This window comes from Tursiops truncatus, chromosome 4 (genome assembly GCF_011762595.2).
Source record: "Tursiops truncatus isolate mTurTru1 chromosome 4, mTurTru1.mat.Y, whole genome shotgun sequence".
Lineage (NCBI taxonomy): Eukaryota > Metazoa > Chordata > Mammalia > Artiodactyla > Delphinidae > Tursiops > Tursiops truncatus.
The window spans coordinates 5,433,401-5,460,151 of NC_047037.1; the positions used below are offsets into that span (position 1 = coordinate 5,433,401).

The 26,751-nt window shown below is 38.7% G+C and overlaps 1 protein-coding gene across 5 annotated transcripts in view; it reads left to right on the top strand.

The window, feature by feature from the left end:
* The window catches only part of ZNF385D (zinc finger protein 385D), a 962,333-nt gene that overhangs the window by 846,368 nt on the left and 89,214 nt on the right, over positions 1 to 26,751 (top strand). For all 5 annotated transcript variants that reach the window (XM_073803661.1, XM_073803659.1, XM_073803660.1 and 2 more), the window contains one exon: positions 17,478 to 17,640. In XM_073803661.1, coding sequence (XP_073659762.1) covers positions 17,478 to 17,640 — 163 coding nt within the window. The remainder of the gene's footprint in view (positions 1 to 17,477; positions 17,641 to 26,751) is intronic.

A 26,751-nucleotide genomic window follows, 5' to 3' on the forward strand; every position in this document is an offset into this window, starting at 1 on the left:
AATACTTAAAGAAGCTGAAAGAAAGGCAAGTTACATTCTTGTGTCTCTTAAAATCAAGGAACTGTAGATTTTCAGAGCACTTTGATGCTTCATTTAGGCAAATATTAGCTAAAAAAAGAAATTTGCAGGCTTAATTAATTGTGCCTATCTGCTCACATGCCCTTTCTTCTTTACATTGGCCAGGAAGTCTCTGTTTATTAGGTTTAAAGCATAAGAAGAAGATAGATGCATTCATTAGTTTAATATAACTCTGGCCGTTGTGTAAATCAATCAAAAGTTATACAGTGGCTCTAATCATAGATAATTAAATGTTGCTTATGCAGCATCCGAAATATGTGTCCTTCATCCATTGGCGCATCTCTTCCAAGTGGTGATTCAGGAATCTAGGCCCTTCCATCTTGTGGTTTTAACATCTTTAATGTGGAGCTTCCAAAATGATTATGCTCAACTGAATCAAACAGGCAGAAGGGGAAGGAGCCTGGAAAACTGTGTCTGGGAAGTTTAGTAAACCCAGCTGGACATACTGCAGATGACTTCCACTCATCCTTCGTCACTCAGACACATAGCCACTTAAGTATAAGAGAAGTGTCATCTGGTTGCGGGCCAAAGAAGAATAAATCTCCCTGACATTGTGACCTGGAAACTGGCTAGAATATTACAAAAATTATTCTGTCTAGTTTCTGTGTTAAAAGATAGAGGATCATAGAAGAAAGTGGGAAATCTTCTCTATCACTTAGGTACTTTTTTTTTTTTATCTTTTCTGTTCTTCTTAGATCTATTTTTTTCTCTTTGCTAAATATCTGCATATTTAGCAGAAATATATTTGAAAAATATGCATCTTTAGCAGAAAATATTTGAAAAATTCTGTCTGGTGTTGTGGAGGGATCGTGAGCCTTGGAGACAGAAAGACCTGGTTTCACATCTTTCCTTTGAGGTTTACTCCTTATGGACCTTGGGCAAATCACTTAAATGTTATGTACCTCAGTTTCCTTATCTGTGAAATAGATACAGTAAAATCTAACATTGAGGGGAACCACAAACCTTACATAAAGTCCCTTCAATCATACATAGAATATATTAGCAGGCAAATATTTGCTAGCTATTTTTATCATTTTTAGCACCTGTGTGTTCTTTGCTCCTCGCCTGAAAATCGATGGAAAGGGTTTGCATTACTTATGTTAATTCTAAGCTACTGTAACAAATAAACCCTAAACTAGACAGACTTAGAAAACTTAGATGCTTGTTTTTCTTTTATATGATCTCTGCAGTGAGCATTGCTGGTTGCCACCAGCTTTACTCCACGTGGTTTTGGTGACTTAGCCAGCCATAGCCATTGCAGACACTGAGGAGATTGAATACCAGAGGATAGCCAATGTAAACTATTAATCTGTGGAGGAAAGCCTAAAGTTAATATCCCTATGGATAATTAAGATCAGACTCTTTTTTAGTCTTTATCTAACAGTATACTTTCACAGTAACTAATAAATCATTTTGCTCGGTAACCTGACTATAACCTTTTGTACCATTGCAAAAGGTAGCTATTTTAGGGATAGGGAACATTTCACACTGGTGGTGAAATGATTTATGTTGGGTGTATGAATAAAGTTAGGAGACTATTCGGGAACCTTGCTTTCACTTTTCTAGCTTGTTGCTTACTGTACCAGCTACATCACCTCTTCCTCAGAGCAGAAGTCCTCACGAGGATGTGAACCCCGAAATCTTGATCAAACGTAGAAATGTTGAAGATACATTAATAAGTGAATAAAGTACGTTATATAACAGTAAAGAGTGTGATCTCATTTTTCGTATGATAATATGTAATTATCATTCAGCAAATAGATATTGAGCACCTTCTATGACAGAAAAAGATTCCTGAAAGCCTGAAAGTAGTAATACAAGATAATTTGTTTATAGGTTATTCTACATTACTCCTTCTCTTTATTAAAGATTTAAGATTTTCAGATTTTCTACTCTATGGAATTTTTTTTAAAAGTGAAAGTATTTTAAGATAACTCATTGATGTTATTAAATTATTAACTCATCTTTGTACGTTTACAAATGATAGAATCGAAATGCAGGTCTGCTTCCAGATATCCACTTAAAATAAGGAAACATATATTCATAGAATTAAATAAGATAATAGTGCCCAGTTCAGAATGATAGTGTCAGGAGGTTGAAGTTTGTGTCTGGAGGCCACCTGAATTGGCAACTCCATGACCAAGCATTCGGATCCATCATTTATTCCAGACCTTTCCAAAATCCATTGTTCAATTAATTAAGCATTAAATTATCCTGTCCTATATCATAATCACCAACAATATGCGTGTTGCAAAATCCAATGGACACCTCTATTCTCTCCTTTTCCCTGATGTGACAGCAACAGGCAATGGTGATAACCATTCCCTTCCAGAAGCTCTTATCTCTCTTGGCTTTCACAATACCAGATTCTTTAGGTTTTTGTCCTATTTCCATGGCCACATCTTCTTCATCTCCTTTTCCTGTTCCTCTTAGGGCAGTGCCTATCTATATATTGGAATACCCCACAGCATAAACATGTTGAATACATAAATATTTAAATGAACAGATAAATAAGCACATCAATAAATCTAATCTTTAACCCAAAGGCATCACATTCATAGTGCAAGTTTTAGGAAATGGGAGCACAGTCAGCAGAGGAGCTCATCCCTTTGAAGTTTGTTTGCAGGACTCACTCTGCAAAGGTGAAAACACTTCTTTGAATAAACAACCTCAAGGAACAGGGGCTCCAAACATTCCTTGTGGAAAACTGAAGTTTGGAATAATTTTGCAAACTCCATGCTTGATTTTTCTCTTGGTTTCCATGCAGCTTGAATCACTGAATCATACTTGAAGTTCTTTTGCTGTTTTAACACAAATAAGTTCATTACAGCTGAATATGTAGTGGAAAATAGCATCTGTTTACACTGTAATAATATAAAAATTACTTACCAGTAACAGAATAAAGAGCAATTTGCAAAATCTAATCATATTTGTGCATTTGTCTGCAAAAAGTAAATTGTTAATATATACCCGAGGGGGAAAATCACTTGCTGGTTTAAGCAGTAGAAGCAGTGATATTACCAAGCACCACTTAGACAACTTCTATATTTAGGACTGGATCCAAAATGTTCCAGCTTGTCATGAAAATGTAGAGTTTATTAATTTTGTTAACTTACTTTCACCTTGGAAGTTCAAACAATTTAGAGATTCAGATAATACCACAGAAAATCCAGTGGCCTAGAAATTTCTCAATATTTGCCAAGTCAAAATTTCAATTACCCTTATTTAGAGAAAACTTTCTTTTTTACTTTTTTTTGGTGCCAATCACAAATACTATGGGAAAAACACATGTCAAATGCAGTTCCTGTTTTGACCTCCTGCCCCAAACTATGGAAATTAAAAGTCAGTTTAAAAATTCAAAATTAGGGCTTCCCTGGTGGCGCAGTGGTTGAGAGTCCACCTGCCGATGCAGGGGACACGGGTTCGTGCCCCGGTCCGGGAAGATCCCACATGCCCCGGAGCGGCTGGGCCTGTGAGCCGTGGCCGCTGGGCCTGCGCGTCCAGAGCCTGTGCTCCGCAACGGGAGAGGCCACAACAGTGAGAGGCCAGCGTACCAAAAAAAAAAAAAATTCAAAATTAACCTTTGAACATGTTGAAAAAATGGTTTTAGTCATCTAACTATGTTGCAGCTGTTAGTTTGTTTCTTCACATGTAGAAACCAGAGAGTGCATAAAATTTATAATTATTGAGACATTTTTAAGTATCACATTTATAAAATTTTTATTGTATTTTAATAAATAAAAATGATTATCAAACAGACCCTTTCTCCTTTGATCATAATAGAGACAGATGGCATATTTGAAAGTAAGATTAGTTTTCTTTTTCCTTATATTTATCAGGGAGAGAGAGAAAAAAATCTATATGAAGTTGGTCTTTAAAGTCACCTTTTCTAGAAGCCAGGATGAAACCTATTCAACTAATGCAGCCTCACTTCAGATATGTTAATAATATTCGTTAAGCACAGTCTTCTTCTACATTTAGTCAGCCTTTGATTAGGCCTCCCGTCCTGCCTCCTTGCTTTTGACCTACCCTTTAATAAGGTTCCTGTAAATGGCTAATTCCATCCACTATAATTTTAACTCAGAGAGAAGGACCAGGTTCTGCCAGGTTTGGAGGCTGCCTCATTGTCACTTTCAGTAGTCAGACTTTATCAATCCTCATTTTACTGCTCTACTGATAAAACTTTTATCTTTATAAATCTAGTTTCTAGAGACCAAATGCTGAGGTATGATACTTCATGTAACAGAGAGAAATGTGTCCTGCTGAAACTTCAGAGATGCATTTCTGGGGCTCAGAGGAGCTCCAGTTCTTTATGGCTCAGTGCAGAAAGAATTCAGTGAGAGGCGAAGTGATGTATTAAAATAGGATGCTGTGAGGTTTACAGGTGGGCAGGCAAAAGGGTGCTGCCCTGAGAACTTGGTGGGCTACAGTTTTATAATCAAAGGAAAAATGGGGAGGGGGAGAAGACCACCTTCTTCCTCACTGTTGGGTAGATGTCACGCTTCCATCATCAGCTCCTTCTTCATGTCAGGTGGGGGAGTTTTCTTGTCCTTACATGGTCAAACCAGGACTGCCATGGAGAAATGGAAATAAGAAAGAAGGCAGATACTAAACATACTATACTGTACTCACATATACCAAAATATGGTAAATCATCTCAGGGTTTCACTATAATGTCACCCTTTCCTTATATTTTGTTTTTAGTGCACGCAAAGGAGTATGTCCTAGGAATCATTAACTTACCACACTGTGCAGGATGTGGGACTCATTCCACCATTGTTTTATTGTTTGGGGGCATGTCTCATGCTTCTGTTGCACGTTTTTTTTTGCTAAGCAAGCCTGCTTGGTTTGTGGCTAAGCAAACCTGCTTTCTTGAGTGATTATTAACTTACAGGGCTCTCCCATACTTTCTTCTTTACTTATGATTCCTTAGTGGGATTTAATCACCTATTTTTTCCTTTTACTCTGTCTCTATCACTTTCCTTCTAGTTAACTCAGTTTGGCATGAGGATGAAAAGGGAATGATTCTCTCTATGCTGCAACTTGAAGATTTGAAGCACTTTCAGAAAAGACTTTAAAAAAAAAAAAAGCTGAGTGATGAAGTATACTCTAGCTCAATGAAGAATTTGAAAATCTGTTATTGCATACACTGTCAGTTGGAGGCTTAGTTCATTCATTCAAATGTTGCAGCTGATTAAGGATTGTGTTTCAGTGGTTAAACCGGAAAAAATCTTTTATTTGCCTTTCAAATGGCATTTCCCAACAGCTTCAGTTACCATCTGTTGCTGATAACTCCCCAATTTAGCTACGGCCCAGACTTCATGTCTAATCTCCAGACCATATAGCTAACTGCAGAGTGCATGTTTTATTTAGATGTTTTAAAGACTCCTCAAACTCAACATATCCTAAACCAGCCCACGCTCTTCCCCCAGACATCTGGGCCTCTTTGAATATCAGCAGTTCTAGGAAATGGAACCTCTAATCACGCGTTTACAAGCAGAAGCCATCGGAGCATCTTTGCGACCTCCCCTCAAAATTCACCATGAATGCTTGACGTTTCCAACTTACATATTAATCACACGTGTGCACTCTTCTCTCTCTAATTTCACCATCATCATCCAGTTCTTAGGTGTGGCCATCTTTTCATGAACCCTAACAATAATAATAGAACCTTCTGCTCCTTAGTGATCTCGTAAAAATGCAAGCATGTTTATGTTGTTTTGTTTTTTGCGGTACGTGGGCCTCTCACTGTTGTGGCCTCTCCCTTTGCGGAGCACAGGCTCCGGACGCGCAGGCTCAGTGGCCATGGCTCACGGGGCCAAGCTGCTCCGCGGCATGTGGGATCTTCGCGGACCGGGGCACGAACCCATGTCCCCTGCATCAGCAGGCGGACTCGCAACCACTGCGCCACCAGGGAAGCCCATATGTTTCTGTATTTCTTAAGACCTTTGAGCAGCCTTCCATTTGAACAGAGAGTAACAAACATAACCCTGAACTGTACCTATAGGTCTCTCTGTGCCAGAACTGACTTGTGCTCAAAGATACTCCCTGATGCCTGAAGGCTCATATTTTGGGATATAATCAAACACTTTGTTTAGTAAATCAGCATTAATTTATTGGACCTGGTATTGAAAGACTCTAACTAGGGTAGACCCTCAGATAGAATGATGCTAATAACAGTATCTAAAACATGGTCCTGCGATAAACTCTGAGTGAAATTAAATGAATTAATGACCACAGAAATTGACAACTTTTTTTTTTATTAATGAGCTTAATATCTATTTAGTCTTACCTGTGTTCTATGCAAGGTTAGCCACAATGAAGTCACATAATAGGATTGTTTTCCATTGTCCACTCCCATTGGGATTAAGGAGTTATAAGTGTGGTCTCTGGAGTACAAGTGCTTTTGCCCTTCCTACACAGTTGAGCTGCTCTAAGTTTCAGGATCTCAGTCTCCTCATGTATAAGATGCCCTTGATAACTGCAATTCCCTTGTAGGTCTTTGTAAGGCATCAGTGAGAATATTCATATATAACCTTTAGCACACCACATGGCCCAGAGAAGCCTTCCATAAAAGCCTCACACTAACATCCCCTGGGTAAAGGACCAGCAGGATCTCCTCAATGCATTTATGAATCACTTATCTTTTCCTCCAAGCATCACCCTGGGGAAAAACCCTCTGGCCAGCATGCTCCCAAGAATTACTGAATGAACATGGGGGATACTGTGGTCTCAGCACCTGTTTGTGGAAGTTTTCTCTAAACCCTAAACTTTTGGGATTGGCACTCTTTCCTGCTAATACAACTCATCTATACCATGGTCAATCGGGAAACATAAACACATTTTTTTTTTTTTTTTTTTTTTTGCGGTACGCGGGCCTCTCACTGTTGTGGCCTCTCCCGTTGTGGAGCACAGGCTCCGGACGCGCAGGCTCAGCGGCCATGGCTCACGGGCCCAGCCGCTCCACGACACGTGGGATCTTCCCGGACCGGGGCACGAACCCGTGTCCCCTGCATCGGCAGGCGGACTCTCAACCACTGCGCCACCAGGGAAGCCCCATAAACACAATTTTATTTATGCCATGGGAAGAAATTTGACATAATAGGAAATCAGGCCTTTATACATGTCCAGATAAATCAGTCTTCTGGAGTCATTGTCTCTTTCTTGCTCAGCCTTCTTCTAAAGTTAATCCAAGGCCAAAGCCATTTCTTTCTGCAACTTTGGTAAGTGAAAGTTGAAAACAATGGCAACAAAAACAAATGCTTTCTTCTGTCCACCAAATATTTTCCTAAGTCCAGGAAGAAACTCTTATTTGAGAAGCTGGGTGGATTTCCCCAGGTTTTGCCTGTAAAATGTCTCACTTCAGACCTCTTTGGTCAAAAGGGTGTCCTGAGGTCAGGTCAGGTTGGTTGAGCTTCTCTTAATTAAAAGCATTTTCTTTTCCTTTTTTCCTGGAACCACAATTTCCACAAAAATACAATTTTTTCACAATTTGCATCCATCTCAAGAGTTCTCTAACTTAGGCACCAAAGTGATTTATACAAATGAACATTAGTTTTCCTTTCTTTTGACAAAAATTAGCATTTATTCTCATTATTGAGCCCATATTCTGTCCCAAGAAGCCTTAGGTAGTTTGTCATAATTTATTTCATTGAATTGGGTTGGGGCTTTGCCAGTTTTTCTAATGGCTGTTGTTTTTTTCCTCCTAATTTTCTAGATACTTTTCATGGAACGTAGAGCTTAACCCCTTTGCAGTAGGACTTTCAAATAGGGCTTGTATTTTTTTCTCATCGTTTGAGTTTGCCTATGGTAGTTTTGGGGGGGGGGGATTTTTTTTTTTTATTCAAACAGAAAGTCACAAAAATTATAATCATCCTCATCAGTTTACTCACTCCCATGTCATTAATTTTTTCTTTCATCTTGATCTTTTGTTAGCACTTTTATGAATTCATCAGTTTTCCATTAGAGTTCTGAAAATGCTTATTCATTCAGTTCAGCAGTATAGTCAGTTACCAGAAACCTGTACTTGTCAGAGTCTTTTCCATGAATTCCTTGAAGATGAAACCCTTTTATAGGAACATATTTGCAAAAGCATCAGAGTACACCCAGAACTGTCTGTAAATGACAAAAGACTTAAAAATGACCACGGTTAAAGATTTGATGAAAGTTCATAATAATGCAATTGACAAGGAAATTTAGTTATTTCTGAGATATACATTTTAAAGTAATAACTAGAATTATGACATAACATTATAACAGAACATACAAGATTTTTAGAAATTTCATGTAATGTCTGAAACATTTATATTAACATATTTCCATACAAATAACCCAAAGAAAGTTTAGTATTAGTTGTTTTTTGTTTGTTTGTTTGTTTGTTTATACTGCAGTTTCTTATTAGTCATCAATTTTATACACATCAGTATATATGTCAATCCCAATCGCCCAATTCAGCCTATGGTATTTTTAATAGAGAAGATGTATGAATGTGGCTGAATTTTTCAGTGTGCCTCATTCTCTACTCTGTCCCCATAACTACAACTGTCCCCATAACTACAGAAGTGTTTAGCCACTGTTCAGTGAGTCCTTTGTGACTGAATGAGCAGTGAAAAACCTGGAATACGGGTGTGCCATGCCCATCGGAGTTGAGGTTCTCGAGGTTATTTATGGTCCCAATCCCATCTCTTCCCAGTGCACCCAAAGTGCTTCAGAAAAATGCTATAGTACTAAACACTGAGAAAACGTCTGCTCAACTGTATACCATATACTTTGTGGGCTCCACAAATCTCATTTACAATTACATATTTCAGCGAGGATCTTTGAAACAAATTCATCAAAAGAACAATCAGGACAATTCTCAGATTCATGAATTAGAGATGAGAAATGCTATAAAACTAGAGGGAGGAGGCCTTCCTTGATTTACGGAGAAGTAGGGAATTTAATATTTTTCCCCAAATGAAAGGTGCTCTTTTTCAGCAAATGCAGGGTATAGATTATTATGTGGATTTGTAGGGAGGAAAATGGGTTAATCATGTCATAGTTAATTTCTGTATATTGTTTTAGAGCAATATAGAGAAAATATTCCATTTGGAAACTTTAACCATAGTGTTAATAGAGAAATAGCATTGTCCACATCCTGAAAATTTCTCTGTGTGTATTTAAGAGAATTTGGACTTACAGAAAAATCTTAAAATGAAAAATCATCACCGGAAACATTCATGGCAATTCCCAGATTTAGAAAAAAACCCAAAAACGTTATTCATCAAAATTTTTAAAAAGTGAAGCAATCTCCAAATGATTCGTTGCTGCATCCTATGCAGAGAGCGCCCATAAATAGCACAATTTACAGTTGATGGTAAGCTTCTCTCTGAGAAAAAATAATAGTTTGTGTTTCTGCCAGATGCTTTTCTAGCATTAAGTGCTATAAATATGCCCTGAAGTGTGTTCAACAGATAATGCAAAGTGCCAAAGAATGGCAGAGAATTAAGTTGCACCCTGTTCACATACAGAATCCATTGAGACACCATATGCATATTTATATTTTAAAATCAAAATGTGAAATTAATTCAAGGTGCATTTAATAGAAACCTATTTAGAGATCTCTGCTAGGTCTCAGGGACAAAATGATGATGTCTTTCTCTGTCTGTTGAGGAACTGACTCTCTGTCAGAAGAAACAGACATTTAACCCTAGTTATGGCAGTGACGTCAGTGCTATAAGGAGTCACTCCCTGTACCCAAGGCCACATGGAGCTGGTGACCTGTGATGAACAGGTACCTGTCAGGCAAGTGAAGGTGCTCCAGGCAGAGGGAGAAGGCTTTGAAAATGATTTCTTCTTGTGGTATTTTCCTTAAGAGAATAAAAGGGAGGGCTTTCCCTCATTTATCTACACTGGAGGCAGTTATTCTTGTTAGAGAGCAGACGTCATGACTGGGGTGATGGGTGGGTAGGTTTCTTGGGGGAGGAGATTGGGACGATTTAGGGGAAGCATGCAGGTCACACCCGGAAATAAAGTTTTTCTCTGCATCCGATACCAACACCTTTGACAGCTTGACCCTCGGACATGATTAGATTCAACATGTCTAATTCCCCCCACACTTTCCAAGGGTAGGTGACAGTCACGCACTGAGGGGAGTGTTCAGCTGTGGACATGGTGAAGGGCTATTGTACGCTGGTTGAGTAGTTAGACACAGTGGTTTTTCTGATTTCTCTCAGTTTCTTACAAGAAATTATTGTGATTATATCAGTAGAGTTAAAACTCATTTGCGGTCTCTCATTTACAAAAAGATCCCCAAAAGACTGAGCAAACTTTACTAGAACCAAATGTTCCTTTTGGCTCAATTAGATCTGAGACAGGCTGGGACCTGGGCCCCTTTGCTGCAGTGCTTGCACCTGGACAAACGTCTCCTCCAGCAAGAAAATACAAAGAAATTATAAAGGACTATAAATAACTGCGTGCATGCACAGTTGGGGCAAATTATGGACCACAAGATACAAAAAGACCAAAAACCCAACTGCCACTTCTCAGGAATCGGGAGCAAAACCAGGGTGTCAGGAGCAAAAGCAGGGCATTGCGCATGCCCCCTGCACTCACCAAAGGGCTGGGCAGACCACCTAAGCCACACCTCCAGCCTGAGCCCTGGCCACACCCCTCCCCTCACCCCATATAAGGAACCAGCTCGCCCCCGCTAGGGCAGTGAGCAAGGGAACCTGTTAAGCCTTGCCTGAATTTCTTGTCTGTCCTCTTATCAATTTCTATTGATCGGAGAAGGCCAAGAACCCTGGTCGGTATCAGATCATGAGCACCGGCTTCCAAAGCCCACTGTCAGCCGGTGTCTCCCAATCAGGACCCCACCATTAGAGGTCACAGGGTCAGCTGTTTGTACCCCAGACATACAAGAACGGTGGTTTCACAACAGGAGCCAGGCAAAAACTCTCAAATTAGCCTCTCTTACTCAAATAAGTGCTATTTGTATCATCCACATTAGATACTTGAAAACATTAAGTACTTAATATTTAAAAATCATGAAGTTTCTAGATGAGTTGAGAAGCTTTGAAAAAGATAAGTGAGTCCATCAAGATGTTTTCACAGCCACTTAGTGACAAGGTATTTTTATTGCTTATAAAAGTTAGTTACCTAATATATCTGAGAAATTGTGACATGCCTCTCTTCTTTTTCTCTATGTTTATTTAGAATTTGTTTTCTCAGTGACTACTGGTAGTGTATAAAAATTACCCTACTCTTGTGGTATTATCTTTTTTTTTTTCTATTTTTCTATTCCTGAGGCAGGTACTGTTCATTTCTGTATTGAAGAGTACAGAAGAGAGGAACACATTTAAAGCAACCATCAATCATTTGAGCTCAGAGAGAACACTCTTAATTGAATCATGTTTTTCACTTTGGGACTCGATGCAAGTGAATTTTCACTTTTATTCATATTGTAGTCATCTACCTAAATGTTAGCTGCACAATCACAGATTAAAATAAGTTGTTAAATATTCTTTCTGGGACATGTAATTAAGGAATAAAAATATCTTTCTCATGTCGTTTTCCCCATTGAGTAAGAGAATTTGAAAAGTACATGTCTTCCCATCAGTAAGGAAAATGTATAACCATAAACTATTCTATCTTGAAATTTCTTCTTCAAATATTTCGTTAAGTGGAGTAACAGGGAAGGCAGTCTCTTAGCTTACTAGGGTGGTTTTTATTTGCCTGCTGGCTAGGAGTTTCCTTCAATTAAAACAGCCTTAAGTACATAAGGAAAGAACTTAGCCATGGCTAACACTGAATCAGTTAATGCAAATATAATAGTGAGTTAGATGCTTGTTATAGTGAGGTTTTAAGAGACATGACACAGGGCCTTGCTTTTGCTTATTTTTATACAGAACTAGCGATTCCCCCAGCCCACCCCCCCACCCCCGCACAAATGGATCACAGCAAAGCATTCAACATAGAGATACAAACAATAGGGTCAGAGGTCATGCTGCAACAATAATGAGCTTGGAGAGAAAAGGTAAAATGTACAGAGAGAATCACAAAGGCTTGGAAAGCACTTATATGGGGTTTGAGAGTTACAAGATTTCCAAGATTGATCTACTATTTTGAATTCATCCCTCTTGTATAGGAGTTCCCCAATTCCCTATGTTATCTGAGTTATTTTTTACTTCTTTTTACGGCTTGTTTTTAAGGAAAGAAACTTTTGATTATTTTTCTTGAGTAATACACATTACTCACAGTTAGACATATGGAAAGGTTCAATCTTCAAATGACTATATACTGATCTTTTAGAACCTAGACATTGGCCACTTATACAAGAAGGGGCCATCTTTGGAGAAAATGTACTAATATTTAGGATGAGTGGTTCTAAAACTTTAGTATGAGTCAGGAGCACCTGGAAAGGTTGTAAAACACGGATTGCTGAGCTTCATAGCCATAGTTTCTGATTCAGTGGGTCTGGGAAAAAGAAGTTGAGAATTTGCATTCCTTTTTTTTTTTTCAAGTTCACTGAATATCATCTTATTGCTTTTTTTAATTGAAGTATAATGGATTTACAGTATTATGTTAGTTTCACGTGTACAACATAGTGATTCATTCTTTTTTCCAGATTATATTCCATTATAGGTTATTATAAGATGTTGGGTACAATTCCCTGCATTTCTAACAAGCTCCCAGCTGCCACTGCTGCTACTCATCTGGGGACCACACTTTAAGAACTAATGCTTTATATGAGTATTAAATGAAACTGAGAGTTGATAATAAATTAAGATAGAATCATTAGAAACTTTCTATTGATATATACAAAAGTGATATTCAAAATATTTAACAAGCCGCTGAACAGTTAGAATGCATACTGGTCTTAATCCACATGGCTGAACCTATGCAGATGGCCTCAATATTAGATTTGAGTGAGTGTATGCAACATAAAAACAACTGTACAGGGCTTCCCTGGTGGCGCAGTGGTTGAGAGTCCGCCTGCCGATGCAGGGGACACGGGTTCGTGCCCCGGTCCGGGAGGATCCCACATGTCGCGGATCGGCTGGGCCCGTGAGCCATGGCCACTGAGCCTGCGCGTCCGGAGCCTGTGCTCCGCAACGGGAGAGGCCACAACAGTGAGAGGCCCGCGTACCGCAAAAAAACAAAAAACAAAACAAAACAAAAAAAACTGTACAGAGATAAATACAAGTTTTAAACTTTTTTCCAGGAGTAGTTTTTCAATAGTTTTCAAAATAAAAATCTAAAGTAAGTGTTTTAGAGTTTAGGATACTATAGCTTTTTATCATTTCATTTTTTTATATATCCAAAACAACAATCTAAGTTAAAGTTTTGAAATCAGATAATTTTCTTAAAAAATAAAGAATTCCTCTGTTCAAGTATTATCTTTTGTCTCCCCAAAGAGGATGGTAACTTCTTTCATAACCACTCTTTATTTTTCTGATGTTACACTTTAATAGGATAATGTTCATTTTATTTTAATAAAAATTGAATGTGATAAAATGAAATGACATCAGAAACTAACAAAGACCACCTTGTTCTTTTTGAAATCACGTGCTCATGAAAATGAATTGGTTATCATTGCCATATATGTATGCTTACAGTAAACTTCCTAGTTCTTCAAAAGCATATCAGGAGACTTTATGCCAAAGACATGCAGATTAAAATTGTACAAGGTATTGGAGCTAAGGGAATAAAAGGATGCATGAACATTAATTTTGCAGTGAGTTTCACAGAATAATAGTGCTTTATAACAAAGCCTCATAGATAAGCAAAATAGATGTGTGTATATGTGTGCATGTGTTTCAAAAGGATGAAACTCTTCCAAGTGTTCGCCATTTCACGGTTATTTTTATCTACTTTGGAACTTCAGTTGCATTTAAACCTGAAGCCTTTTTGAAATACTGAAGACAAATTTTGAAGATTGAAAAGTCTGACTGGCTACTGAAGGCTAGGATTGGTGCTGACATTTAAAGTGGCATCGCTATTCTGCAGGAATGTGTGTGCATATCTTGAATGTCACCGCTTGCCTCTGGGATGACACTTGTTAGATTTCATGGTGTCATGTGCTAGTTCAAGGTCGGCGATAGTGATTTTTACACTATACCCGAATATCCCATTTATGATCTGAAATGAACTTGTTGAAAGCAATGTTTTCTTGTTCTCTGTGTACTTTGATCACCTAATTCTCTTTGAGTTTTAAAATACAGAATTCTGACATGTGCTGTGATGAAGTAGTATACTTACTTAACTTTGAAATCATTCCTGTGAAAAATAATAGTCTGTTCATGTTCGATGGTTCCCAGGTTTCTGAGGATGACTTGACTCAGAGACTGGCTAAGAAATAATAGGAGACAACCTTGGAGGGAAAATGGCATGCTACATACACCCAGCACCTCTCTGCCCAGAGGCAAAGCAGATGAGGCCCAAAGACGCATCCCTGTCCAACTACTGCTTTTTGAAAAATCTCTCAGCACGATTCCTTCTTAGGCTGCAGCTTTGTCTACAGTCACAGAAAGGTTAGATGTGGCTGAAAAATCTATCCAGTCCAGTGAAGTGGGCTAACAGGGTAAGGAGAGCTGTCTGGGCTTTCTTCATTTACACAAGGAACACGCCTTTATGCAACACACCTGTATCAAGGGGGCTTGCGGCAACGTGGATGCAACTAGAGATTCTCATACTAAGTGAAGTCAGACAGAGAAAGACAAATACCATATGATATCACTTATATGTGGAATCTAAAATATGACACACATTAACTTACCTATAACAGAAAAAGACTCACAGACATAGAGAACAGACTGGTGGTTGCCAAAGGGGAAGAGGTATGGGGGAAGGAAGGATTGGGAGTTTGGGGTTAGCAGATGCAAACTATTATAGAGAGAATGGATACACAACAATGTCCTACTGTATAGCACAGAAAATTATATTTAACATCCTATGATAAACCATAGTGGAAAAGAATACAAAAAAAGTAGAGTTCAGGGGGCAGTATGCCTAGATATTAAAATTAATACTAGTAGAACCCAAGAGCAGTCCCATAAATTATACAAACATAAAGATCAATGACAAAGAAAATTTACAGTATCCAGAAGGGTTATCTGTCTGCATTCTGTTTCCAACTTGTATATCGACTTCTACCCCTAGCACACACACACCCTACACCACCACAATCACATTGAGGCTACCCCGATCCGCCTCCACTATATCCAACATTTCCCCCGAAATTCTACAGGTCTCTTCATAGCATTTTGGACCTTCATACCATTCAACTTTTTCTTTTCAAATTTGTGGGAGGCTCACTTGCTTTTTTTTTTTAATAGCAGATATGTTAATTATTATCAGGGCGCTTTGGGACTATTATTCAATTAACGAGTGTGCATATTTTCTTCTTTTGTTTTGCTTTTTAATATATCAGGGGTCTCAACTGGGAGCCTACCAACTATTGGTAATTTGATCACTCTCTTTTCCCCACAACTCCCTGAGCCATTTCACTTGTAGGAAGCATTGGCTTAGCTGTATCTGTGCAGAGGGTTTTTTTTTTTTTTCAGCCGGGGGGCGCGGGATATAAGTACACTCTTAAGTGTCAGGATTCTTTTGGAGTAACTTTCTTAATATCTAAAATAGTGACATTCACCTGGTCCTATGGTGTATTAAAACAAAGTCATATCTGATTTGAAATACCACCGAGAATATAGATTTGCCAGGAACCTTAGAATGAAAGTATGTGTACAAAATGTATATTTTGAAGATATATGTGGGGATAGCACTGTTTATCTCAACCTTATATTTTAATATGCATTATATATAAAGCATTCACTTCTATACCAGGAGTAGGAGATGAGCCTTGCTTTAAGGGAAAGTACATCATCAGCTGTCTAGAGAAGATGACCGACTATATATTGTGGAATTAATTGCATACAGCATCATGCCCTCAAAAGATATACCCAAAGGATTTGAATTATTGGAAATAAATCAGGAAGGAGAAAAAAGGGACACCACTCTGTCCATCAAAATAGCATTTTCCATGTAGAATCAAAGCAATCCAATCTATCACTGGTTCCTCAATTAACTATAGTAAGTCTTAACTTCATATTTTGACTCACACTATGTCTTTTGATGTTATGTGTTGTTGGAAAACTGATGCATGAGTGTCCTCTCTGTTCAAACTGTTTCTAATATACAATTTCCTTGTCCAGTGTTCTTTCAATAAAGGTACCTAGTCCTTTGAGGATACTTGTCAGAATGATGCAAATGAAGGTGTGGATTATATATTTATCTACTTATAAAAAGATATTATACTGCAACACCCTACCTACCACAGTTGCTGTGATGAAGAGGCCAATGTGCATTTTTCTGGCAAAATGGAACATTGAGTTTAAATAAGTCATGGGAAGTGATGCATAGATACTATACAGAATTAGTCCTCCACCGAGATTTCTTCCTTGTGAGATCATAGTTTTAAAGGTTTTGAGCTGGAAAACCTTCTAATCTAAGAATCTCCCTGCCCACTTCCACCTCACCCTAAACTACAAAGGCTTCCCCATCACCAGCAATAAATTAACATTAATAAATATATATTTTTTAAGATGATTTTCTATCTCATTGTCTCTCCAATACCAAAAGATAAGGTTAAGAAAATAGAAACTTGGGAATATATATATTACTATTTATAGAAGTCTCAGAAAGCAAAGGCAAAAGTATTGCATCGGCCACATGAAGTGCTCAAAACACACTGGATCCTCCTGGCAATGGACCAGGGCACAAAGGACACACGTGTTGAAAGAATACCTTGAACTCAGACTACCCTCTGTGGGAAGCAAAGAGAAAGAAAGAATCATAAAATTGCCCAGCTTCCATATACTCCATTTGGACTTCAGTAGTACATTTGATTTTGAACTCTCACGCTCCCATCTCAGCCTCCAGGGTGCCTATTTCCCTTGTTATCGGTGAATTTTTCCCGGTAGACACCTGTTGGGTCCTGTATTAATAAGACACATTGTAGCAGGAGAAACATATTTCCGGAGCCAAGAAGGTGAGAGCTACTCTTTCTAGGGCCCTTGTTAATCTCTGGGAGCCCAGCATCTTCTGTGACAGAACAAAGGCAATACAGTTGTAAATTCTTTTATCTCCCACTCCACAAAGAAAATGTTGTTGCTATGTTAGTGTTCATCTACATTTCTCTGAAGAGAAGCAATAGAATATTTCTTCCTTCCGTCCAGAGGTTTTAGAACTTGATTCCCGTTGCTTCGTAGCATCATTCTAAATAGAACCCCACCGTTTGACCACAGCCAGAATTCGCGTGAATGGTACCTATTATTGAAAGGGAGTCTGTATTTGCAGTAATACAGAGAATGCCAGTTTAGAAATGAGCCTGATTGCATGGTTCATTTTGTTCTCCTTTGTAGAGCCAGGCTGCGGCCCACTACAAAGGCACGAAACATGCCAAGAAGCTCAAAGCACTGGAAGCCATGAAAAATAAGCAGAAATCTGTAACTGCCAAGGACAGCGCAAAGACTACCTTCACCTCCATCACTACCAATACCATCAATACCAGCTCTGACAAAACAGGTTAAGCGATGCTCTTTGTTGTGTTACTGTCGTCCTCATCCTTGTTGTTCGGGGGCTCCTTCCCTTGCCTGAGTGTATCTGTTGCTGGTGTTCCTTCCATCTTGATTCATGCTTGATCCATCTTTCTATGTAATGGTAATGCTCCCCCCTCATTTTTCCAGTACCCTTGAGCGATGTCGATAATCGCTAGCAATGTTGCAGATTTTGCATTGGAAACAGTCCTATGGCTGTGTTAGAGGAACACAAGAGTCAGAAGGGCATCTAAAGCCATACCTCTTTTTGAGACGTGAACCTTTCCGGTGTGTATCGTTTGCATCTGGTATGCAAGCACGTTAGCCTATAACCGCATGGCAGATTTGATTGAACTGTGAGTACACAGCAGAATATGCCAAATGAATCATGAAGGCCCCCATAAGGGCATTATTCCTGACAGGGTTTATTCTCATAAATCCCAAACATTGCATTGTTTTAAGTAGTGGCTGTGTGAATCTGGGCTTGTTATGGCTGGGTAACCTTCCCTCTGCGTACACAGGTAAGTGTTATTGATACCAATTATTCTTTTTAACAGTCTTCACAGTGAAATGACGGCCTCTGAATGGTGCCTTGGGATAGCTCCTCGAGCAACCAGTGTATTCACGGCAGGGGAAGCCAGTGGGGTTTCCATAAGCTGGCATTTAAAAATATAAGACCACTGGTCCTCGAAACTTACATAAAAAGAGATCCCGTGTGATTCGTGGATGTACACACATCCCTTTAATGAATCACTTTCTAAGAATACGAGGGCTGGTATGTGCCAGTGGCTTTCCAGCCCCTACAAATAGCAGTGATCAGGAAGCATTTATATTGTCATTGACGGGAATGTCTTACCTAGAAGAGATCTTCTGGCCCTGGCTGATGAAAATATAAAGTCAGCAGTGAACCAACGCAAAAGGTTAAAGCAACGTTATTACACGCGGTACACCCATGGGACATATAATACATGGTCCTCAAAGGATCTGGAGAGAGGCTTGCTCCTGTGTGAATCTGTAAGGGATGACAGTGTCCTCTGTGAGTTCCCACAACACACTTTATATACTTCATCTGAATATTATTGGCGCATGCATCATGCCTCCTTCCTGAGTAACCTGCATACTCTCTGAGGCTGAGTGACCTCTCGTCATCTTTGTACCCCAGCACCTGTCTGACGCGGGGTAGGTGCTGAGTACAATGTCTGTTGGCTGCATTTTCTTTCATCCCTTTGAGTCTCTGATTCATCCGGTTTTGTGTCACAACATATAAAGGGGGAAGAAGAAAAAAAAAAACTTGTCATGTTCATTTCTTTGGTATTCAGAGCAAGAGCTGAATTATACCATCTTATTAATTTAGATGTAAAACCTTGTAGGGAACACATTATTCTTTTCTCCATTAATTGAAAAGTCACCACCCTATGTGGGGGGCTGTAGGGGAAATGAGCAGTCTTGGAGCAGGTGAGTGTAATTTCTGCTCCCAGATATTGGCATCTGGGATGGGATCCCTAAAGCCATACTCGCCATAGAGACATATATTTCATTTGCAAAAAGACAGTAGGTAGGAAGAATAAAGATGTAAATTTGATGTAAAAGTTTTGATATAAAGAGATGAGTTTGATGTAAAGTTTTTGCTCGTTGCCAGACTCTTCTACTCCTAGACATTTTTATCAGTAATGGCTGTTTGGATTACCTTGATTTCTCTTTAAAATGCAAAAAATCCCTGTTACATTGAGATGCATGGCATTTAAAAATATATATATGTACATGGTGGGTAGAGCTGCTGACTGGGCTTAAGAAGTGCTCCCTTGTGTGTCATCTCCATTACATAAATGAGTTATGAATCCATACCTCCATCCCTCACCTGAGAGACTAGAGTGGAAAGGCTCTGTCCTCTTGGAGGATGAATGGAAACTAGTTTGGACTGGGTTGTGGGACAGAGCCTATATAAGATAGACTGAATCCTAGTGAGGATGCCAGATTCACTTAGTGCTTGGAATGGTGTTGAAATGGTGAAGTGCCCTTTCTAGCTGGAGCTAGAGAAAATTCCAGAAGGACAGAGGGATAATAAAATCTGCAAAGTTAGTACAACTATCTTGAAGCCAAAGTAAGGAAGTGATGGGCATCTGGAAGGGGTTGGCTTCCTGATCCAAGGGGACCTCTACCCACAAAGAATCAGGTCATAAAGGTTGAAAGACTAGCGAGTGCAGCACACTCACTAGGTGTTTTAAGCCAAACTCTATACTTATCTGGGATTTCTGCAAAACTCCCTATGAGAAGTAGCCCAAGAAAGCTCCTGGAATTTCATAGGCTCTTAGCCCATTCGTATTGCAGTATGAATCCGAGGCACCTATGCTGACAAATGGGAGTTTTCTTAAAGCTATTACCTGTCCTTTTTATTACTGCCTGTGTCCTCATACTGATTGGGAAGGAGCACAGCTCTGAAAACAGGATGGGTCTCTGAGCTAGTTTCGTACAACAGTTAAATACTCAGAGGCAGAAGGGGAAAGAGAGAAGACTCTGAAATCAAAGACCATATATTTTTTAATAATAAAAAATTGTAACCTTTCTACTTAATGTAAAAAGTTGTTTTGGGGTTTGTGGACTTATCCATGCATAAAAGGTATAGAGACATTAAACCACTTTCAGTAAGTTTACCAAATTGTTCTTAACAAGAATTTAATATGTATGTAGGCCAATTGCTTTTAAAAATGCTTAAGTATACAGTGATGTGATAGACAAGAATCTTAAGAGAAGGTTGGGCAACAATAGTAAAAAAAAAAAAAAAGAAAGCAAGAAGTGATATAGACTTGAATTTAAAAATTGCTTAGGAGGTTTTCCTGGGATTCTTTAAAACACAAGAAATAGAATACTCATAAAAACCAAATTCTCATTCCAAATCTACTTACAAAAAGAGAATGTAGACAAACAATTCCTTCTAAATTCCTAAATCATGTATTATGGGCTTAAATTGCTGCCTTAGGCTAATAAATATGTCTACATATTTGGGCTTACATGAAGGCTAAGGTCTCAGTCACTAACTTCATGATCTTGGGATTCTTTTCCCCTCCTTCTACCAGTCTGCAGGCTGCAGTGGTGAGCAATTCAGTGATCCACCACCAGCCGCTCCCAGATAGCCTCGTTCCCCTACTGCTAGGCAAGAAGACACTCCCTAACGTTAATACATAATTTTAGTTCTTACAATCTAATGAGGAGTGTTTGGTGAATTTACACAAAGAAACATTTACAGGCAAAAGTAATATTTTAAAAAATATTTCGAACACTCAAAATTGTTGGTACGGGAGGGTGATTGCTATTCATTCACAGAATATTTCATGGAGCAAACATTTCCAAAGGTGACCAGAATAACTTTGTCTGACTTAGCGAGGTTTTGTTTTTAATTGAAGTATAGTTGCTTTACAATGTTGTGTTAGTTTTGGTGCACAGCAAAGTGATTTGGTTTATATATATACACACACATATACATATATACATACATATATATATATTATTTTTGGATTCTTTTCCATTATAGGTTATTACAAGATACTGAATATAGTTCCCTGTGATACACAGTAGGTCCTGTCGTTTATCTATTTTATGTACAGTAGTATATAGTCCTATCTGTGAATCCCAAACTCCTAAGTTATCCCTCCCCACGTTTTTCTTTTAATGCAAGTTTTCTATACAGAAAAAGTAATGACAAAACTTAAGAAATTATGCTTAACATAACTTGGCAAATATAGCTCAATTGATTTTTTTTTTCCTGTGAAATGACACATTCGCAGTTGTTGGATTAAGTCTTGTGCGAAGTCATCCTCTGGTCTTTCTTTACTTTCCCTTTGGGGACAATTTTATTCATTCCTATGACCTATCCATTAGGTTAGGCTAGGTGAATCTGCAGTAATAAACAACTGTCAACTCCTGGTGGCTTTTACAGCCACTAATTATTTCTCTCACACCCTACAGAGCAGCTATGGGTTTTTGTTTTTTTTTTTTCCTTTGTTAATTTAACTCTAGGGCCAAGCTAATGAAGCAATCACTAGCTGGGCATTACCAGTTCTATGGAAGAGGAAAAAAGAAGGGTGTGAATCAATAGGCTTTTGAAGCTTTTTAATGCAAGTGACTTAACTTTCCTCTCACTTTCCTTGGCGAGTCACATGATCAAGCCTGATTATAAAGGGCAGGGAAGAATAATCTTCTTCAGGGAAGGGGACAGATATTAGTGAGCAATAAAGCATCACATCCCACCATGGCTTCCGCCATCCCTGTGTTGGAGTCTCAGCATTCCACATCTCCAGCCTTGTTCTTCTCCTAAAATCTGACCTGATTTCTTTTTTTTTTTTTATACATTTTATTTATTTATTTATTTTTAAAACCCAGCTGCATTGTGTCTTTGTTGCTGCATGCAGGCTTTCTCTAGTTGCGGCGAGCGGGGGCTACTCTTCGTTGCAGTGCGCGGGCTTCTCACTGTGGTGGCTTCTCTTGTTGCGGAGCATGGGCTCTAGGTGTGCGTGCTCAGTAGTTGTGGCGCACGGGTTTAGTAGCTGTGGTGCACGGGCTTAGTTGCTCCACGGCATGTGGGATCTTCCCGGACCAGGGCTTGAACCCGTGTCCCCTGCATTGGCAGGAGGATTCTTAACCACTGAGCCACTAGGGAAATCTCTGACCTGATTTCTAAGGCTTATTGGTCACTCACTTGGATGGTTTGTTAGCACCTCTATTTTGCAGGTTCAAAAAAAAAATAAGCCTAACTTTGCCCATCCTCCCCAACTCTCTCTCCATCCTGTCTTCCCAAGTTTTACTTTTGGTCCCGGAGCTCATAGACCTGAAACCTTCTATCCGTCTTAGCCTCTTCTTCCTATCTCAGTCCACACATCCGTTCAGTGGTTGGAACCCACTCCCCTCACATTCCCAGAAGACGTCCTTCACTCTTTCACACATGGTTTCTACCCATATCCTGGCCTCATGGGTCTCAGTTTTACTCCTACCGTTGCCCTAGCCTCCATGCAAGTCCAACTGCCTCCATTCTGGCCCCTTGACAACCATATCCTTCATGCTACAGCCCATTCATACTAGACAGTAGATAAGGCACAGCACTAACCCACTCAGAAACCTTCATTGTGCCTTTATGCTGGACCTCATGGTCCCCCATGGTTTGATCACAACCTGCCTTTCCAAACTTTTCTTCTGTTGTTCACCTGCAATATTCTCCACTAGAGACATGATCCCCCTGCATCTTTGTTTCTTATACTGTTCTTCTAAATTTCTCCCTTAAAGTGTGTCACTTTCTCTTCTTCGTTCTGCCTATGAAGTCCCATAAGAATCCATATCTTCCTAACTGCTCTATCTTATTCTTGTATAATTTTTATGTCTTTACCTTTTCCTATGGCCAGATGATATGCTCATTTAGAGTACATACTTGCATAATCCTTTTATTTACCTTTCTTCCTTTAAAGAGTACTTTTTGTGTAAAAGATAATAAGTAGTTTTTTTTTGTTTTTTTTTTAATAAGTAGTTTTAAAACCTGAAGCAATCAGTTTTGCTCTCTTGTTCTTGAATTAAAAGCAAACCTCTAGACTTTTTTATTTGTGAATACCTGATTGCATGAAAGAACAATGGTTCTCATTAATGCAAAGAATTCTGAGATATTGCTCATCAAATTTCAGAGTAGCACGTTTTCTTAAAGGTCATCAAGTCTAACTCCTAAAGTTTGTTTGTTCTTTGTTTGCTTCCTTTGAGATTCCCTGGTTACACAGGTAAAGAAGACTTGACGTTTCTAATGTTCCTTCCGGTGACTATCAGTCAGGAGTTAATTAGCCTATTGAGTTTTAGATTTACGATAGTCATCCACTTGGTAAGATCTGAGAACATTTCTCCCTGGTTCTATTACATAATTCTCTCAAGTCTCAGCGAATTGCAAATATAGTCATTAGATAAAGCTACTATGTTACAAGTTAAATTTGCACTTTTCTCTCTTATGATTCAGTCTTCTTTGTATCAATTTTCCCCTCTCTTTTTCTTTTTGGCAATTCAAAATTATCATCCAGGGATGTTGTACTTACCTGACCCAAAGGTGCCAAGAGTGAAATACTTTTGAATCTATTTATGAAAAGGTCTATGAATGCAAAGGAACATTTATTTACTCTGAATTAATAATTGATTCTAAGTGTTTATTGGAATTCAAATTATTTATACTTAGAGTGATGGAGACTTTTCTAATGATAAAGAAGATATCCAATGGAAAGTGATATCCGATGACTACAAATAAATACATTAGGAAACAAAGCCTCTTTGTGAATGTCAGTCAATTTTATAAGGTCACAGAGTCTGGGGTCTTTCCTTTCCTGAGCCTTATCCTCTCAAGCCAGCTGTTTACATCAGGCCCAGTGCCAGGCAGTGCTAGGCACACACTTTTTTTTTCTTTTCCATTTAAGTAGAAGCTAAATCATGAGAATGGTGACCTGGAAATAAAAGTGGTAGATGAGTAGTTTGTAAGGAAAAGCCAGTCCAGTGCCATTTAGAAAACAGACACATAGTTTTCAGCAGAGGACAAGAGAGAATTAGCTTTGTTTCTGTTTTCATAAGGAAGTTGGGAAAAGTTCACTTTTCTTGACAAAGGCTTCAGACAAAGGTCCCAAGTGTTGAAAATTATAACAGAATACAAGCTGGGTTTGACATCAGAAAGCCATGCATCTTTGAAATTGTGTTATACATTTGTATGTATGATATAGTATGGAATATATCAGATGGTATTTTATTATATAAATATTTTGCGTACATATTTATTGATATGCAAGATTCTGTCTTTAATACCTGTTCCTGAAATACCCCACTACACCAGATCTTCATAATCAGCATTGCCCATTTTCTTTAAGAAGAGGAACACATGCTTTTTTGGCTTATGAAGCCATAGCTCTTTTGACCTTTCAGAGGCAATACGAAGTCATTTGAAAAGGGACACATTTCTATCAGCACTTACTAATCTGGTGTAGTGACGTAAAAATGCCCCTCTTGGCGGAGTAGACATTGTGCTGGCTCCTGGGGTCTTTCTTTTCTCACCCATTCTCCCAAACAAAGACCCCTTGGAACAGTCACTAATACAATTAAGGACCCCATTGCCAGCATCTTGGCACAGGCGCTGAAGCACTGTTGCGAGACCACTGATGCCTTAAGTGGTTTTTCTTTTCTTAGCGCTGGCTCATGACATGCTTCTGACTGGTCAAAGAAAGAGCCTTTACCAAGTGTTCCCTGCTCAAGATGCGTGATAAGTACCAGCAGAGTGTGCTGGTAGTAGATCTCTAGAGAGATTAAAAAAGAGAAGGGAAATTCAGAAAGGAAACACACACACAAACTCTAGCTGCTTATTTGAATATTGTGGTTCCAGGATCCTTGTGTATGAATCCGTGATGACAGATCATACGTTAGGGGTGATGTGGAAATCACAAACAATATTCTCTCCTGTTCTTTTTGTGCCTGAGGAAATCAAGATGAATGGTATTGTGCTGATAAGAGCTTTGACCCAGATACATTATGCAAACCCAATCCTTGAATCGCAGAAGAATTTCACCAAGAATTCTTCATCTGGACAGGAACGTGTTGTCTTCCTAAACGTAATGAATGAGTGAAGCAGTGAGGACCTACATTTCCTAAAGAACCTGTCGTCTATCCATATGGTCAAGGGCTGGGGTATTGTGTGCATGATAGGAGGGGAATTAAAACTAAACTGACAAGCTAGACATAATTTATGTTATGGTTCAAAGCAACAGGGTCCCTGACGTGTGTGTGTGTGTGTGTGTGTGTGTGTGTGTGTGCGTGTGTGTGTGTATCTGTAAACACTTCGTGTATGTGACTGTCTTTCTTTAAGAAATACCAAATTGAATAAAATAAATGATAAGCTAAACACCTAACCAGTATCTATGAAATAACAGACATCTGGATGAATTTTAAAAACTAAATTAAAACTCCCAGTGGCTTTGTCTACAGCTGCTACACTTCTGGAAACATCTGTATCTATGTGTGCATTTGTGTGTGTTTTTTAATTAATGGAGGGGTTTTTTTCTCCCCCTATTTTTATGTTCTTCTTAGGAATCAAGTGGACATAAGCTTATATAATGATAAAATATTTCAACTGCAAAATAATAATTCTTAATGTTAGACTCTTAACTATAACAAAAAAGTTTAACAATGATCAAATATGACAGAACATGAAGTGAGCACCTGTAAAAAACACGTGGACCATGAGAGAACTTCATCTCCAAAGTGGAAAAGTGAAGGGTTTAATATCTAATAGTAATAGACATGAAACGAATGTGAAACGAAACATGTTAGCAACACATTTCTTACAGTCAGGAGCCATAAAGCTTCTACTGAATTCTTAGTAAAACACAAACTGAAACAGATATTTAAATTAAAAATTATACTTGCATTTATGTTCAATGAATTCCAGACTCTTAAACATGGCATCAGAACTTTTTTGTGGTCTGACCTTTGCCTGCCATTTCTGGCAGTCCTTCACATCTCTGTTGAACTCCAGCGCAACAAAATTACTTGAGAATCCAGGGCAAGGTGCGTGTGTTCTTTTGCTTCGAGAAATCCTCCCTTATACCTCAGCTCATCCCGTGTATCACCTACGGAGGCACAGAGGATGCACACGTGGTGTGCCAGTGATGGATGCGCACAAACATGTACGGATAGAACCACGTTCTTTGCCTGGCTCATTCCCATTTCCAGGCTTCTGTGTAAGTTCCGTCCTAGCACCTACTGAAATTGTGTATCTTCCTACTTGTCAACCCCATCAAATTTTCACCTCCTTGGTGGAGCATACACCTTCATGCCATACGTCGTTATCCCAGCCACTAGCAGTTTTACATTAAAACTGTCAATAAAGTGACGTATTAATTTTATTTTCAGGACTCTCATCCTAAGAATTCTTTTAACAGTGAAAACTAACACACTCCCAAAATATATAGTACCAATTTCAATGCCTAGAGTCAATATATTTTACTAATTGAACTCTATTACATTTAACTACTTTATAATACACATCAAAGATATTAACCGATGTAACTCAGAATTTGAATGTGCAACCCTTGGGTTGAACATT